The sequence below is a fragment of the Platalea leucorodia genome (genome assembly GCF_965183815.1).
Source record: "Platalea leucorodia genome assembly, chromosome: 3".
Lineage (NCBI taxonomy): Eukaryota > Metazoa > Chordata > Aves > Pelecaniformes > Threskiornithidae > Platalea > Platalea leucorodia.
This window is the reverse complement of record NC_138825.1, coordinates 22,141,602-22,158,471: the sequence shown is the minus strand read 5'-3', so window position 1 is coordinate 22,158,471 and position 16,870 is coordinate 22,141,602. Positions and strand designations below refer to the sequence as shown.

The window sequence follows — 16,870 nt, the reverse complement described above, 5'->3', positions numbered from 1 at the left end:
GCCCTGTGGAATCTGCTGGGATTTTGCTTATTTTTAATGCATATTTTTGGCATTGTGATGGGTGGCCCAGGGTCAAATCCAGAGAGAAAATGTTGAGCTCAGCATGTCTGTTCTTATGGGCCAGGTTCTGTGTAAGATAAGTGGGATCTGTGCATGGATATGGCTAGGAGGAGCCATTCAGGTCATGTCTATACCTCCTTCTCTCAAGAAATAGGGATTCACGTATACTAATGTGCGGAATTTTCTGGAGGGTTTAGAGCAGTCTTTTTTTTTTTTTTCCCCTGAACTAGTTAGCACCTAATTATGAGACATCCGGTGATTAATGCCTTCGGCTGGGGCTGCACAGCTAGAAGGCGCGTCCCCTGGGTGGTGGATAGGGGATCCCTCTCTGGAGGGTGCACCGGATAAAATTGAAGAAGGTGCCGCGAACCAACGCAGCCTAAGGGAAGGCCACCCTGACAGAAAAACCACTGGCCCTCCAAGTCATGGGGGTTGGGCAGGAGGCCAACTACCTCCTCCTGGGGAAAAAAAATAAAAAGTTGCAGAAACGACGAGCATCAGAAATGGCGGGGATGGAGAAAATCGGTAACGAAGTGAGGAGGAGGAGATGGAGCTGGATCGGTCGTGTCCTGAGGGGGAAACCGACGGAAGACCGCGCTGTGGCCCTTGGCTCCAGAGCACGCAGCCGCGGACCGATCGAAGTGGAAGAACGATGTTCACGCCTTGTGTGCCTCCTGGCACTGAGAGAATTCAGATCAGATCAGTGATTAATGCAAAGTTCAGGCATTAAATCCATGCAGCTAAAATCTCAGGTGTCCCTATCATCATATTTTTGCCCACATTCATAAAAGAACGCATAAGCAGAAATACTGAACAAACAGATCTTTTGTCGGGGGAAGAACCAGCGGTAGAGTCTACTGCAAACTTGCTGTTTTTTCTAATTAATGTGCCAGGTGGTAAGATATGCTCCTAGCAAGGCTTCTTTTACAGTAGTACATGTTAAGTATGTGATTTCTGATAAAGTCGCAAGTGATGAAAATATTTCACCTTGCAATATTTCACCTTGCAACGTGAATGGTTGATACCTTGCATAAATTTGATATAAACATTTAATTAGATGTTACTGAAAGTTGATTGAGAATATATTGGAAGCAATACACAAGCTGAAGTGTTTAAAAGTGTCAGAAAAGCTTTGTCAAATGCAGTATTTCACTGGAGACAGCTGTGGGTAAGAAACACATGTTAGCTCAGTGCTTAATTCATGTCTCCCTGTCTGTCACAGATGTTGCAGAAGAGGCTGAATATGACAGAGTTTCCATCAGAAACCCAAATGCTGTTGATGAGAGCAATTGGGAATTTCAGCAGCTTAAAGATAAGAGGCCAGAACAGCCTGTTGAGGAGGAGGAGGAGGAGGAGAGGGCTGTTAATGTTCGACCTGAGCATGAAGAGGCCAACTTCTCGGATAATAGAGAAGCCGAAGAAGGGTATGATAGTGAAAGAGGATTGCTGCTGGAAGATACTTCCTTTGGGTCAATTGATTCAGGACAGAGTGCCAGGGAAGATATTGCTGCAGGTAACCTTTTGGAATTGGGTTATTTTGTTCTTTTGCTCATAGAAAGGAGTATGGTTGAATGGTCTTCAGGCAGATACCAAGGTTTTTCACTAATATTTCCATTGTATGTTGCTGTAATCCTCGTGGCTTTCACTAATCCGTGACAGTCCCTCTAGTGGCAGTATTGTATCGCTACCACTCATCTCAGCAGAGAGGTTTTCTACTACCTTTGCACTATAGAAATAAGAGAAGTTCTCCTGTAAGTGTCATAGTCAGAGCTCTGTGCTCAGGCTGGCGGATTGTGTCTCAGGATGGTAGTGGATAAAGAGCAGGAATCACTGGAAGCATACCGTCAGCCCAGGTTTCCTCCTCCTGGCAGGGGGACTGACAGTCTAACCATTAGGCTACAGAATCATGTGCTCTCTCTTCTTGCTCTTTTTAACCTGTGACTCTGGGCTATATTACCTTCCAGGAAAGATGGAGTGTAGCTTCCCTCAAGCAGTTCAGTAATTTCTGGCTAAGGTGTTTGCTGAAGTAGGAGAAGTGTTTGACTCTGTTCTGCTGAGGCCTCCTCCCTCTGGAGCAAGTGTGCTGACGTGTGCTGACTTGTCATTGTACCAAGGAGGGACCCCATTACCATCATCTTCCCCAGCTCTGTTTTGGCATAAAACTACCTTTGACTCAATTCTCAGTGCTAAGCTCATCTTTGCTGTTCTGCATTCACCTCTGATTATGTTTAATAAATCCATCTTCACTGAGCATTTAGAAAAAACCGAGGCACATCTTGCTTAGCTTTTGTACGCTACTGAGGTGCTGTACCATCCCCATAGCCAAGCACTTTTGAGCAGCTTCTAAGTTCTGAGGGAAACTCTAGGTTGAATGCAAAGATACCTAATGAATTTTAAATGGCTGGTGGATTGCTTATGTGGTTAAGCAGTCGGATGTTCAGTTGTATTTTAGACGGTCTTACGTTCCTTCCTTAATGGTGGTTAGGTGCTGTTTGGTAGGAATTCCTATGAGGACTGCTAGAAGTGCTGAGAAGAAACAGGGCAGATGTTTGTAGAACCGCTGGCCGCAGATGCTGTTCTACAATGTAACAGCAGGCTGGGCGAGTGGTTATTTGAACCTGCTAACCTGAATCCGTGGCAACAGTGGCAGTGAGAGGAGAAGGCAGGCTTCAGATCAGGGTAGGAGTAAAGATGGTTTAAAGCTTATGCTGTACTAAGTGCTGTAAACTTATTAGAAGTAGGTTTTATTAGAAGAAGTAGGTGTATTGATTAGGAATTGAACACTGTGTGCTTCTTTGTTGTTGTTGCCTTGCTGCTGAAGGCGTTGTATGTGCTCTGTCTGAGGCAGGCTCGGCAAAGCGACTTTGCGTACCCGCGTCCCTCTCTGTGGCACCTTTTCTAAAGCAGCCTGTGGAATATCACTGTCCTTTCTCGGGGCTTTTGCCTCTTTCTTCAGCGCCCTGGAGAAGCAGGGCCCATACTGTGAGATCTCGCCTAAGATGCCGCAGAAACCGCGCGCGGGCGGGGGGGCAGAAGCGGGTTCCCCGTTGCAGCCCTCCCCTGTCAGCAGGCCCCGCCAGCTGGCGGCGGCTGACGCGGCCGCTCCGTCAGGTAACACCTCTCTCCCTCTCCCTCCAGACCCCGACGAGGGCGCCGGGCGGCCCGCAGGAGGCGCGGCGGAGGCAGGAGCCGCCTCACGGGGAGCCCTGGGGGAAGCGGCCAGCGCCGCCCGGGAGCTGCTGCGGCGGGTGAGTGCCGGAGGTGGCGGCTGCGCATGCGGGCGGCGGCGGCGCGCGCCGATGACGCGCGCGGGGAGGCGGGGTGGGGGGGGTGACCCTGGGCTGACGTGTGCCTGGAAGTTGGCTCGCGCCGCCATGGACCCCGCGGGCGGCGGCGCGCGCCTCCTGGAGCCCCCGGCGCGGCGGCTGCTGCAGGTGCGCGAGGGGGGCGGGGGGGAGGGAGGCAGGAGGTTGTCGCCGGCCGTTGGGAGCCGTTAACGGCCGTTGGGCGGGCGGCCGTCACAGGCGGCGGAGGGGGCTCCGCCGGTCCAAACCGGGGGGGACTCCGCGCCCCAAGTGACATCCCCCCCCCCCGCCCCGAGGGAGACGGACCGAGGCGGGTGTTGCTCCGCGCCCCTGAGGGGGGTCACCCCGCCGTACACCTGCGCCGCTCCCTTCGTGAAGGGGCTGTTTTTCCTCGCCCCCGCCCCGCGATGTGGGGCAATCCCGCGGGAACGGAGGCGTCTGCTGGCGTCAACAGGGGCAGGGATCGCTGCCCGGCCTCTCGCCGCTCCCCGGCGCTTGGGGGTAGAGGGGGCCTGCGAAGACACCTGCTCGCCCTTAGGCTGGGCTTTGCAGGGGGAAGCGTGCACCCTCATTTTAATTCCACGCTTCTGTCGGTTGCGGCCAGGGAAAAGGCAGGGGTTTCTGTGTGGCTTGCACAGTTTATTTTCCGAGCGCCATGTCTGTATCAGCCCTGTAAACTGTACCAGGTATTCACACCTTTTTCAGGCAGTTGGTGCTCTATGGCCTTCAGAGAGATGTATGATGAGACACATGACATATGACCCTGTGACCAGGGTGACGGCGAGGAAAAGATCTGAGCTGTTTTTACTGGATTGTTACAAATGTCCAGATGTAGAGCTGTTTGGGTTTTTTTCCTATATTTTTCCATCCTTATAGCTTTATTTGGAAATGGACCAAATAACGCAAATTGTGTGTACCAGCTTATTTTGGTGTAGCTGTTCTTTGCCAGCAGATTGTTACTGTCAGGTGTCTTCCAGATACTCAGACTTTTGAGTTGAAATGCAAGCATCAAGCTGCTTTGTGGTTTTCTTGATTTTCGGTTTTCGGTTTACAGGAAAAGTGCAAGAAAGGTCTAGATGGTTCTCTGGTTTTACGAGAGGAATAAAAGCATTTGGCAGACTGCTTATTTTGCCTGACTGTTTAATAAAAACGTATTCATAGTTGTCAATGTTGTTGGTTTTCAGTTGGTTGCTACCCTACCTGAGGAAATTCGTCCTGGGCCTGATTTCCATGGACTTCCATGGGAGCCCGTTATTATCACTGCCTTAGTGGGAATTGCCACGCTTGCTATAATTTTCTGGAGAACCTGCCTTTCAGTGAGTATACTTCATGCTTGCAAGCCTGCTGATACTTCGCTTACTGAGCGGTCTTTTGTATGGTTAAACTGTTTCAGCATTACCGGGGTCAAAGCAGTATGTAGTCTTTCGCGTTTTTACTTTTCCTGTTTAGAGCATTATTGTGAACTAAATGCTGGGCTTAATAGCTGAAGTAAGTTGTAATTTTTTTCATGCTGAGAAGCGTTTCCTTTAAGCTATTAATTGAAGATTTTTTTAGTAAGGGGCAGTTTCGAAAGCAACGTAAGGGCGTATGATGTAAATCAAGAAGGCCGAGGAAAGGGTCGGCATATCTTTGAAATGAGAAGCAGCCTATGTGCTTGAGCCTGTTGCTGGCTATCTCCAAAACAAGCAGTTAATCCTTCCCCCGTCATATTGTCCAGCTGCTTGTAGGTGCCACATTTAGGACCGTAAACACCTGATCTTAATTCTCACTGGAGAGCCCCTTCCCTACTCTGCATTTGTCCTCCACTTTCCTGCATGGATAATTTTCTGTGCAAGAAAAATACCATCACCAGCTCTCGAGTATACCAGTGCATCTCCTTGAGAACCGAAAATCAAGAGACGAAAATCAAATAGGACAGTTTATTGTACAGCTGTCCAGTTCAGTGACGATATGCTCTGGAAGTTTGTGGAATACTTTATCTTTGCTTGACAAAAATACATTTAAACTAAATATTATCTGTAATAACACTGGTAGGTTTTTTTCCTTGCTTAGTTTTGATATTGAATACACTAGGTCAGTTTCAAATGCAAAATAGTGTTAATATACCAGCATAAAAAGAAACCTTCTGAAATTATTTAACCGGTGTTAGTTTCAAAATGAGCCACTGTCATGTAAACATACATTGCTTTAAATGGATCAGAACTGGGATGGAAGTGTGTTTTGTGTTTGCAAGTTCATGACTGTTGATGTAAAATGGCTTCATTTTCTTTGTGGCAAATTGGATGTGGGCAGTTACTGCTATCCTTTTAGTGACTGAGTAAACAGAGGTTCACTAAGGCTCTAGGACAGGGCATTAACCTAGAAGCTTTTATTAGAAAACAGCTTAGGCTTGTTTGTGGTGTTATTCAACACTCTTGTTGGCAGTGATAGATGTGTTTTCCATATGCTTCTTTACTCCATGTATAAGTGGTGGCTTTTTTCTATAGGAAAAATTAATAAAAATTTTTACTTATCACTTTTATGGCTAATTTTTTTTTTTTTTCCTTCTGTAGGTAAAGAGTAGAATATATCAAGGTAAGTTTCTCTGTGCTTGTCAGTGTACTCAATGCTTAGGCACGTAGAAGTTTTGAAGATTGTTTCAGAGGACGAAGTGTCAATCTTCACTCGCTTTCAAGAAGTATGCTAAGTCTGGGGTTATGGTGTAAGCTAGGCTGGTAGATGATACTTATTTGAATCAAAGGATTTCAATTTTGCTTTTGATAATGCTTTGATTAGGAGAAACAATGCAGCTCACACCTGCAAATTAAAGAAAAAGGCCAGGAAAAACTCCAACTTGTTCAATGTAAATGTGATCCGTTGGGTTATTGGTACAGTGGTAGCGGGACAGAGTTTGTTTTGGTTTTCTGACTAGCAGCGAATCTGCTTTTGCTTGTTGTTTTTCACAAAAAGCAGTAGCTAGTTCCTCTTGCCTTTTTGGATGGAGGGGAGCCTGAAGCTCCCTGCTGTGCAGTTGCAAAGGGACCTTCTAAATGTAGACCTAAATATGCAGATACTTCTGTGGCTAGCACGTCGCTTTTTACAAGGGCATTTCTCCAGCTTCAAGTATATAAAATTAAAGTGTACTGAACAGAGAGGAAATAGAATTCAAAGTAGGGCAATTGCTGAAATTCATAATTGAATACAAAACAAAAATATGAAAGAATTGTCTTCACATGAACTCTCTGCCTGTTTCCCCTTCACAAACCATGCTACTTATCTGTCGTTCTTCTCTAGTTTCATTGTAGTTATACTGCACTTTCCTTCTATATAATTAATGCAGAACTGGCGAGCTGAAAAAATCCATCCTGGAACTATAAGGAGATTTCTGTGCTGCAAAACAAATATTATTGGAGGGGGAATAACATTGGTATCGGTGTTGTAGAAATTACTTAGCAGCCCGCCTTAAAAGCAAAAGAAAGAGAAACATAGATCTAATCCCCTTTATGTTTTCCCCCCCCCCAAATATTATTTGGTGTAATACTGTATAGAAACTACTAAAGCTAAGAGCAAATAAGCATTCTTCAAGCATGATAAAGTTCATGTTACTATTAAAATCTTTTTCTAAAATGGAGGAATATTAGCAGTGACAAAAATGCATTAAGAAATTGATTGCATTTGGAATACCAGTGATAAAATCTATTATCCACTCTTCATCACAGTAGTAAAATTGGGAGACCAAGCTAATGCAGGGATTCCTGCCCCCCTTAAACTGCTGAGAGCTATTTTGTACATCAGCAGTCGCTTGCTGGCTCTCCTCTCCCCGGAGCAGGAAGGGCTGGGGACCCTCTGGCCCAGAAGCCCCGTGTGGGAGGGGAAGGAGGAGTAGCAGTTGCCATTGCACCCTGCAGGATGCAGTTGGAACAACCAGTGCATCCTGTTTGTGCTGCAGGATTTGCTGTGAGGCAAGTGGGGCTTGGGATGTTCAAATACGGGGGTGGTTTAGGACTTGAAAAAGAATGACAATTGGATGCTTCTTTAAATTAATTTGCAATAAAATATTTAAGTATGTTAATGGGTTTTGTTGAATTGTGAGGGTTGTTTGGCGACTTGTTTAGGTTGAGAAACAAATGCATGCCTAAAGAACTGTTGCTTGGTCACAGCCCTCTTGAGGTCTGTGAGCAGTAGTGACTGTTAGAAAGCAGTGTAGTTCCTTGGGGCTTACTGATGCTGTCTGCTAGCTGACAGTCTCTTTTCTGTTCCCAATAGGTCTTTCAGAGCTTTCATCCTTTTCTCTTTGCTGACCAAACATTCAGTTTCAATACAGCAGGAAGAGGTGTTTGTTAGGGAAGGTGTTGCATCTCCCTGAGTGTCACAGGGACTGAGACTGCTCTGGCACCCTCACTGCCAATTCTTCCCTTGAACGTACCTCATCTGTGTATAGCTAGCACCTTGCTCTGCTCTGCTGTGCGTTCTCTGACCAGCTTCTGTGAAGTGGATGCAAGAGCTATACGCTTTGTGTCAGTGTTCAATGCTTTACAGTCTTATTTTCAATCCTAACTTTAAATGAAAGCTGGAGATGCTTAGACTCCTGCAGAAAGGGCTGACTGCCAGGGAATTGACACCATCCTGATTTGTGCTTTAGTCCTTATTTGAAAATGTTCCCTAAAGTGATAGTAATGATAGCTCTGATTTTTTTTTTTTTTTTTTTTTTTTGACCCAGGATATGAAGTACAGTTACTGTAAGCTTTCTTTTTCTTCCTAGTGACTGAAAAGCAGCTTGCTGAAAAGATTAAAAACCTGCTACAAGAAAAAACAGAAATCTTGGAAAAGATGTCAGAATATGATCAAAAGGTATTGTTCTAGGTTCTCATCCATTGCTTCCTAATTTTCTGTTACTGGTTTAATGACACAGTCAATACAACAGCTAATATATTTTTATTTTCTATTCTTACTGAATATTATGTTGACATTTTCCTCAGTTCTGTTTGGTTGTTTCTGTGCTTAGATAAAGGAAGCAAAGGAATCTGTGAAAGTGGCCCAAGAACAAAAAGACATTCTCTCCGATGAAACTGCAGGGCTTAAGGTAAGAAACAGTTGACAGTTTCTGTACTGAAAGCAAAAACATCAATAAAATAACTTGCTTTAGTTGGTCTTTTACACTTTTTTTTTTTTTTAGGACACTGTCAAAGAACTAGAAGAAGCAAATCGTCAGCTAGATGACAAAGTAAAAAATCTGCACACGATGCTTGAAACAGAGAAAAAAAAGAATGAGAAGAAACAGAACAAGGCAAGAGCAATCACACTAATGTCTTATATTTTCCTTAACTTAATGTGCCCTAAAAGCTGGTCACAACCTGATGGGTGAACAGATGGAGGCAGAGCAAACAAGATGAACCATCTGAAAAAGAAAACTGAAATGTAATTTCAGGTTCATCCCAAGCTCAAGGGGGAGAATCTAGTGATTGCACTGTGGTTGGTTTTTTGGGTGGTTGGTTTTTTTTTTTTTTTTGGTAAGATCTTGATGAACTTGTGTGGTTATGTGCTTTCACACACAAACAGATGTATTCAAGTCATGGGCTGGTCTAATACTTCCTAGCCAGAGCCAGGAAGTTCCTTAACAATATGGGCTGAAGGTTTCAGGTTGGTAAGAGACCTTTTCTTGTACTTAGAGAAAGCATCTAGTTCTGTAGTAAGTGTGAAGGTCTCTCAGCTGCCTGTCATTCTTGTTGTCTAGAGGTTTGGGGCTGTTTGGGTTTTTTTTTGTGTGTGTGGTTTTTTTTTTTTTTTTAAAGCCTAATTTTCTGTGGTAATGGTAAGCTCCAACAAGTTCTTTGGTGTTTTGATCAAAGGTTGTTGCTAATGACAGCAGCACGTGGTACTTTCGTTCTAGAGCTTGCAGGTGTACAGGGAACTTTCGCAGCCACGGACAGGCAGAGTCACAGAGGGAAGTTGATTCTGATGTGCTCTGTGTTTCTCTTCCTTGCCTTACTGATAAGGCAGCGCTGTGTTGCTGCTGGTCTAATGGCTGCTCTAAATGGAAATTTGTGCGTGTTTTAACTTTCCTTTTATGCTTCCAAAATATACAGGTAAGGTAATTACACACTCGGGCTAAGGCATGTACCAGGCTAATACAAAGTCACTGCTCATCTTTTTCTTCTATAGATCTCTGAAACTCAGAAGTCCTTGGAGAAACTTCAGGAGGCTATCAGTGTGCATTCTGTAGAGCTTTCAGAGGTAAAGCATTATCTACACCCTTTTAACAGTCACAGGTACAGGTTGTTGTACCAGGAAAATTCATATCTAGGAAGTAACTGAAAATGCTGGCTTGGCAGATTCCACGTTGTTTGCACATATATACCTTTTTCTTTTCCATTACCGGGTAATACATAGCTCTTGATCCATTACAGTTTGACTTTTGTCTTTTTTTCCTTTTTGTTTCATATGTAGGTGCAGATAGCCCTTAATGAAGCTAAACTAAGTGAAGAAAAGGTGAAATCTGAGCTTCAGCATGTGCAGGAAGAGAATGCTAGGCTGAAAAAGAGCAAGGAGCAAGTAAGTTACGCCCAGGCCAGGCAACCGTGTTTCTCTTTTGAACGAAATATCGAGGCTTTATTCCTAGTTTTCTTGAGTATAACTTCAGTGTGTCTCCATTTTCTTAACATGTCAGAATTCCACGTTTCATTTTATCAAGATAAATTTTAAACCCCTTGCGCCTGCCTGCTCAGGCTTTTTGTGCAGGTGAGCCACATGTCTTCAGTATGAAGGCTTTGCCAGTTCCAGTGATTCAGTTTTTGTCAGCAACTCCACAGAAAGTCTGTGCTGATGTGGTGGTCACTGCATGGTTGGGAGATTGCTGCTTGGGTTCAGGACTGAAGGAAGCCATGGTAAAGAATTGCCAAAAAGCAGTTCTGAAGCAAAGCTAAGTGGGGAGGGCCTTTAGCCCTGAAATGTCATGGCAGTTCTTTTACAGATAATTGTAAATATCTGTCTATTTTCTTTCTCCGTATGTGAAGTAGCTGGTCTTCTAAGGAATGTGGTTTGATTACCTCAGGGCTGCAATTAATTCCTCATATTTTGAAGTGTGCGGGCAGTTTGATTCTCATGTTGGGATATTAGCTGAGAAAATGTCAAATTTGTAAAATCACCTAATAATATAAATTGCAGAAAGATTCCCAGCATCCAGTTCTACCAATGGACTAGTGATGAGTGTGATAACTGTGAAGTTTACCCTTTATCTGTGGTCTGTGGTGATCAGTTATCACCAGAGCTGGTAGTAAAATAGACTTTAATTACATGTGTCCTGTATTAAAAATAAAACAAGTAATCATCTTGCCTTGGTGCTTCATACAGCTGCTAAAAGAAGCTGAAGGTTGGAGTGAGAGGCATACTGAGCTCAGTGAGCAGATCAAACTGTATCAGAAGTCTCAGAAGGACATAGAAGAAGCACTCGCCTACAAGGAAAGTGAAATTGAAGTAGGTTCTTTATAACAAGCTTGCTTTAAATATTACACGTCATAAAATACTTTGGAATACTTTACAAAATGCGGAGCGACTCTCCTTCAGTGAACCTTTGATTTCATTACTAGGTTTTAACTAACTGCATTATGCAGCTGAAGCAGCTCGACATGGATTCAGCATCTGAGGCCAAGAAGGATGGTGAAGGGCGTGAGTGGAGCACAGGAGACGATCTGGCCAACGGAGAGCTGCCAGGTACAGTAATCCTACCTGCTGGCTGATAGGCACAGTGGCTAAAGCATCCGTGGTGGTATGTTCGTGTCACGTCATATGGGGAACAAGGGGAATTCCTGCATGTGGCTGCCTGTGGGTTAAGAGACTGCCAGCTTTAATCCTCAGACAACACAAACTATCTCCTAACTGAAGGGAGAGACCATTAAAAAGGGCTATAATTGCTTTTAGATTACTGTTTCGGTGTATCATAAGTGTAATGACACAGTTTTAAAGATTGCATATAAAGGTTAGCAATTAAAAACATTCAAAAAATGGAGAATCTCAGCTTTGTTGTTATGCTACATTTAGTTTTAATTTGAATCTTTAATGAGTATTGTGCTTACCTCTGGCTAGGTAACTAATTTACATAATCACATCATTTAAATCTGAAAGACTGGAACAGACATTTTCAAAACTCTTCGGGAAGTTTGTCATTCCTGATGTTGCACATGTATTTGCTACATCTCTGGTTTTGAAGTCTTTTTTTTAATTTTCCTTTTCCCTAACCGTACGGTATATGTGGGCTGGAAATTCCCGCTTTTTGATTTTCAGATAATATGTCCTATAACAGATACTGCATTTGTATTAATATTAGTGTGGTGGATAGAAGAAGTGACAAGAAGGAATCTTCTGAATGCCTTTTGGAATAAATCTCATAGTTCTGTTGTGTTGTCGTGGAATTGCTATTGTGTTTTGTTCCCCAGCTCCCCCCTTTTTTGACCACGTAAAAAGATCTATCCCAGATTAAAATGTAGGAAGTGTTATTTTTAACAGCTGTAGCCCAAGGAATTGGGGTTACGAAACAGGGAAAACAAACATATTTTTCTCTTCTAGATAATGAGAGTGAGAAGATGAAGACTCAGATTAAGCAGATGATGGATGTCTCCAGGGTATGCTGCACAAGGTATCTAATAAATGCAGCCACATTACTGCTATGCCTAAGATTATAAAACTTCTGCTCCTCTTTTCAGGTAAAAACTATGTTATCCATAGTTGAAGAAGACAGAAATGTTCTGCAATCCAAACTGAGTGATGAAGTAGCAGCAAGACATGAGCTGGAAGGTAGGCTTAGCAAAAGACTTGCTTAGGATGAAATGATGTTTGTGGTTTAAAAAGAAACAGAGCGTGTAAGTGGCATAATGGTTGCAACTTTCTTCAACTTCCTCACCTACCTTTGCTTCTCCAACAGAGCAAATAAAAAAATTAGAACATGACTCCTGTTCGCTCCAGTCAGCCAAAGCTCGGCTGGAAAATGAGTGCAAAACACTACAGCAGAAGGTGGAGATTCTTGGTGAACTTTACCAGCAGAAGGAGATGGCACTCCAGAAGTAAGCCTTTCATTGCTCTTCCACAGCATAGCATGTTGTGTCATATACACTATGCAAATGCTCTTTGCTCAGTGGGATCAAATAACTTCAAGTTTTATTTGGAGCGAAAGGTGATGATCACTTCAGTACAGTTGAAGCCCTTTTTCCACCATTCCAGAGATTCTAAAAAGACTGTCACTTTGCATGCACAATATTGCCTTCTACCATAAAAAAAAAAAAAACAAACCAAGAACAAAAAAACCACCACCACCTTCTGGAGAGGGGAAAAGGGTGGCTTGATCTGCAAATTCTGTGGTTGCTATGTCATATTGTTCAGAAATGTCAAGTAGAATATAGTGGCCATTAAGATTTGTTTCAGTTACTCGGTTCGATGAGTCTAATTCTCCTAATGTAGAAACTTAGTATTTTAGCCTTGTGAGCTTTTTGCATTCCCAAAGGGCCAAATTAAGGTTGAGGTCATGGTGATAGATGAGATGAATGAATGGCTAGCAGTAAAGAACTAGTTGTGTATCTGTGTTTATTCCTCATTTATTTATTCACTTACTTACTGAAGTGTCTAATAGCATCTCAATTTTGTGGGGAAAATTTGAGATAGGATTCAGGGACGTTTTTCAGCTAAACTCTTTAGGAAAGCTGGAATTGTAGTGGAGAAGCAATTGAAACTTCTAAGGTTCAAGTGTATAGGCTGGGGGAAGCACAGGGCTGGGACAAGCTAAGGAATTGAGGCTGTACAGCACCTCAGTAGTAAAACGGCCTGACCTCATAACTTTAGGATCCAGGTGTCGTAAACACTTAATGGAGAGGTGAAGGATAGCTCACCTTTCAAGGAAAACTTCATCTTGACCTCTCTGAAGGATTTCTGTTCCTTCCGAAACTTTTAGGAAGTTACACTGCCTGTTACTACTTCGTGATTCGAATGAAGGACTTTCTGCAATTTTTTTTCTGGAAAACTGTTTCCAGATGTAGCCAAGGAAATGGATTATGTTGAACTGGCTATTAGCAATAGTCAACTTACTGCTAGTTGAATGGTTCCAGTTTTGTGGGATAGCTCTTGTAAGTTAGAAACACATGGAGCTCTTTAATACTTCCAGAAAAATGTCCAAAATTAAAAAATTAGTGAACCATGAGGTTATAAAAAGACTGTGGAAATTGGTCGTGTAATAAATTGGTATGGAGAACAGTTGGAAAAAAGCTGCTTTCCTCACAGTTGATGACTATTGAATGTGTTTGTCACCTGGGCCCTAAATTCCCCTTTTTTCACTACACGTTCATTTCTTCATTTCCCTTGGTTAGATGTCAGTTCTGCATATTTCTTTGTTTGTACCTTTGTAAGTCTGGATTACCATTTGTAGAATTGATAAGTAAACTACAGGATCTGAAGAGGTGAACTGTCTGCAACTATTAGATTTTGACAAATCTTTAGATGCTGACAGAACTTTTCAGTCAACCCTGTGTCCTTAATTTTCAGGCTTTGTACACAAAGGGTTTGTCTGTTGGTTTCAAAAGACAGTATTTCTGTCTCTTTTTTTTTTTTTTTCTTAAAAAAAAAACCAAACCAACCTCTCTTTATTCTCTCTCTGTATTCTCACTCATTATTATAGATTCTGATACCGTTGCTAGCAGGGGACTACCTTGATTTTGAGTTGTAGTAGATACAGGATGGTGGAATATATGGTGCTTTTTTTTTTTTTTTTTTTTTTTTTTCCCCCCCCTATGCAGAAAACTAACCCAGGAAGAGTATGAGCGTCAGGAGAAGGAGCAGAAATTGTCGGCTGCAGATGAAAAAGCTGTGCTGGCCATCGAGGAAGTGAAAGTTTACAAGTAACTTCAGTTTCTAAAGACTGTTGTTTTCCTTTATTTCAGCTATTGAAGAAAATTCATTTAAACCTCTCTCCTTCCCCTCCTTTTCCTTTTGTACAGGCAAAGAATCCAAGATATGGAAGAAGAATTGCAAAAAACAGAGAGATCTTATAAAAACCAGGTAAATTCCCTGTTTGCTGGTTCCTGTGTCACCTTTTACTGCATGCTCCTAGTTGGACAAAAATAAGCTAAAGAGGCTTCTTTTCTTCTCAGATTGCTGCTCATGAGAAAAAGGCACATGACAATTGGGTAAGAATGTTCTTCCTTTTCTGATGCAAACAGTTTGCGTTTGACTTCAGGTTGGTGCAGTTAATGCAGTTGGCAAAATTTTCCCTCATAGCTTATTGCCCGCTCTGCGGAGAGAGCTCTAGCTGAAGAAAAGAGAGAAGCAGCCAACCTGAGACAAAAGTAAGTACAGTGCAGACCATTTTTATTGCTCTTTGAACACGTTCCGTGTTGCTTGGGAGAGGAGGAGCTCAAACAGTGCAAGGTACTCAGTTAGCCTGCTTGCTCAGAATGTGCAGTGTGTAGTTGAGTTACTAATTTTAAACTACTATTAAACTGTTTCGATGGTTAAAATAAGATTTCTTTGTGAAAGCTGCAACATTTTACAATGCAGTTTGCCTATGATACTGTTATATTATAACAAATATAACTCGCATGTATTATTTGAATAAAGAAACTTTATTTTTTAAAATTAGATTAATAGAAGTAAACCAAAAAATCGTCATGCTTCAAAGACCATTAATTGTAAAGCCAACTCCAGGCAGACCCGATCGCCAGGTCCCACCGCGACGAGGTAAATGCTGCTGTTCCTCCCAAAACTTTGGTCTTTGAGTCACTATAGCCTAAAAAAATAAGGCTACGATACATTGCAGAAAAGTAAATCAAGTGGACTTTCTTGTTTGGCGTAGGGCCCTTAAGCAGAGATGGCTCTTTTGGCCCGTCACCTGTGAGCGGAGGAAATCCATCCCCCACACAGATGATAGAAGTTCCTCCTCGGCCCCTCTCCGCTCCTCGAAGGGAAGGCTCAAGAGGTGAATTTGGTAAGCAGGGAAGCTTCCCGTCTGTGATAACTCTCTCTTATGCTACAAACCCAAGAACGCTAAGGTCTGATCTTGGTTCTAGGGATAGCGTTAAGTATTGATACCTGCTTTATTAATACACAGATGGATGATTATTTTAATGCAGAAATAGCTCAGGCACGTGTTGATTAGGATCCCTGGGGTTCTTGTTTCCCTTAAGGTGCAGTGGTAGATGGCCCCCCTGCTCCACGAAGGCCACCAGAGTTACCTGGAAGGATGTCTGTTCCTGGTAAGTTATGTGGCCTGCAACCAACTGCAACTTATTCGGTTATTCTTTCACTTCAGAAATGTAATTTGAAAAACCACGTTCCTTATCCCACAGCACGGTAAGTCATGCATTCGTGGCTCTCTCTACAGATCTCGGGCCTGCTGTAGCGTCCCTGATCAGTAGTGGGCCAAGAGCCTCCTCCCCTTCCACAGCAATGGATGGCGTGGTAAGCTGAAAAAACCCCAGCCTTCAGGAAGCTTTTCTAATACACGATTCACTGTACTTCCTGCTGCTTCTTTAACTGTATCGTGTTCTGTCTTGTCTATATCCTGTCACTATCCTTACTTGCTGTCCAAAAAAAAAAAAAGCAACCCTCTCCCCAAGAGTCTGAAGCCCCCTGTGTAACTACTGATTCACCTTCATCTCTTGAACCAGCTACAGTGAGTATTCAGAGGCTGAATATGGTGTTACTCTGCTGTGCTGGAGAGGAATAACAGGAATAATGGGCTTGGTGTTCTGAACTGCTAAATAACAAAATGCTCTGCGAAACTAACCAGGGGCTTATACCTCTGTCTCAAAAGGTTTCTCTAATGATGGAACAGTTGCTGTCTGGTTTTTCTGGAATTGAGGAAATGAGATCTATCTTGTTAAGGACTGCAGGCAGACACTTTGGAGTGACTACAACAATAATCCCAAGAAGCTGGCTTACCTGTGGTATTTAAGCACAATTCCACATGTAATTCAAGGTGCCAGGCCCTTTACCAAAGGGGTGTCCCTCGAGGACACTTCAAAAGAGATTGAACTTTTCTTTAGTACAGCTTCAGCTAAAGAAAACTTGTCATCTCGGAAGGTACCCCAAGCATTCACTCCTAGGTAGTGCAAGCAGTGTTCTGGGTGAAGGGACAATGATGGCGCAGTAACTTTCCCTATTTTCTACTTGTTTAATGTGTTTTGGGGTGTGGGTTTTTTCTTTTTTTGTTGTTTTTTTTTTTTTTTTTTTTTCCTTCTCCTCTCTTCCACCTCTCGGCCTTTGGGCGAGTGGTTGTGCTGTTCAGCAGTGTCCATACTTCTCTGATGCAGCAGATAACACACTGAAGTATAATCTCATCTTGCACAGGCTAATGCTAGTCCCAAAGGCCCACCTTCTTTCCCGGGGACACCCATCATGACCTCCCCAGTGATGGGACCTCCGCCTCCACCGCCTGTTCGCTATGGACCGCCGCCAGCTCCTCTCCGTGGGCACTTTGGGCCTCGACCTCTGCCTGTGCCCTTAGGTACAGTCGCGTTGCCGCGTGCTGAAACGTAACTTTTCCCACC

General features: G+C 43.2%; 1 protein-coding gene across 3 annotated transcripts in view; it reads left to right on the top strand.

Moving 5' to 3' along the window:
- MIA3 (MIA SH3 domain ER export factor 3) overlaps nucleotides 1–16,870 on the top strand; it is a 29,134-nt gene that overhangs the window by 10,624 nt on the left and 1,640 nt on the right. For 2 of the 3 annotated variants that reach the window (XM_082306797.1, XM_082306795.1), the window contains 24 exons: nucleotides 1,283–1,573; nucleotides 3,199–3,308; nucleotides 4,550–4,681; nucleotides 5,918–5,939; nucleotides 8,107–8,195; nucleotides 8,350–8,427; nucleotides 8,521–8,631; nucleotides 9,507–9,578; nucleotides 9,792–9,896; nucleotides 10,695–10,817; nucleotides 10,931–11,054; nucleotides 11,907–11,962; nucleotides 12,044–12,134; nucleotides 12,262–12,400; nucleotides 14,120–14,221; nucleotides 14,321–14,381; nucleotides 14,474–14,509; nucleotides 14,601–14,668; nucleotides 14,962–15,059; nucleotides 15,175–15,306; nucleotides 15,506–15,574; nucleotides 15,703–15,779; nucleotides 15,922–15,993; nucleotides 16,671–16,827. In XM_082306797.1, coding sequence (XP_082162923.1) covers nucleotides 1,283–1,573; nucleotides 3,199–3,308; nucleotides 4,550–4,681; nucleotides 5,918–5,939; nucleotides 8,107–8,195; nucleotides 8,350–8,427; nucleotides 8,521–8,631; nucleotides 9,507–9,578; nucleotides 9,792–9,896; nucleotides 10,695–10,817; nucleotides 10,931–11,054; nucleotides 11,907–11,962; nucleotides 12,044–12,134; nucleotides 12,262–12,400; nucleotides 14,120–14,221; nucleotides 14,321–14,381; nucleotides 14,474–14,509; nucleotides 14,601–14,668; nucleotides 14,962–15,059; nucleotides 15,175–15,306; nucleotides 15,506–15,574; nucleotides 15,703–15,779; nucleotides 15,922–15,993; nucleotides 16,671–16,827 — 2,415 coding nt within the window. The remainder of the gene's footprint in view (nucleotides 1–1,282; nucleotides 1,574–3,198; nucleotides 3,309–4,549; nucleotides 4,682–5,917; nucleotides 5,940–8,106; nucleotides 8,196–8,349; nucleotides 8,428–8,520; nucleotides 8,632–9,506; nucleotides 9,579–9,791; nucleotides 9,897–10,694; nucleotides 10,818–10,930; nucleotides 11,055–11,906; nucleotides 11,963–12,043; nucleotides 12,135–12,261; nucleotides 12,401–14,119; nucleotides 14,222–14,320; nucleotides 14,382–14,473; nucleotides 14,510–14,600; nucleotides 14,669–14,961; nucleotides 15,060–15,174; nucleotides 15,307–15,505; nucleotides 15,575–15,702; nucleotides 15,780–15,921; nucleotides 15,994–16,670; nucleotides 16,828–16,870) is intronic. The other variant, XM_082306796.1, reaches the window with a different exon arrangement.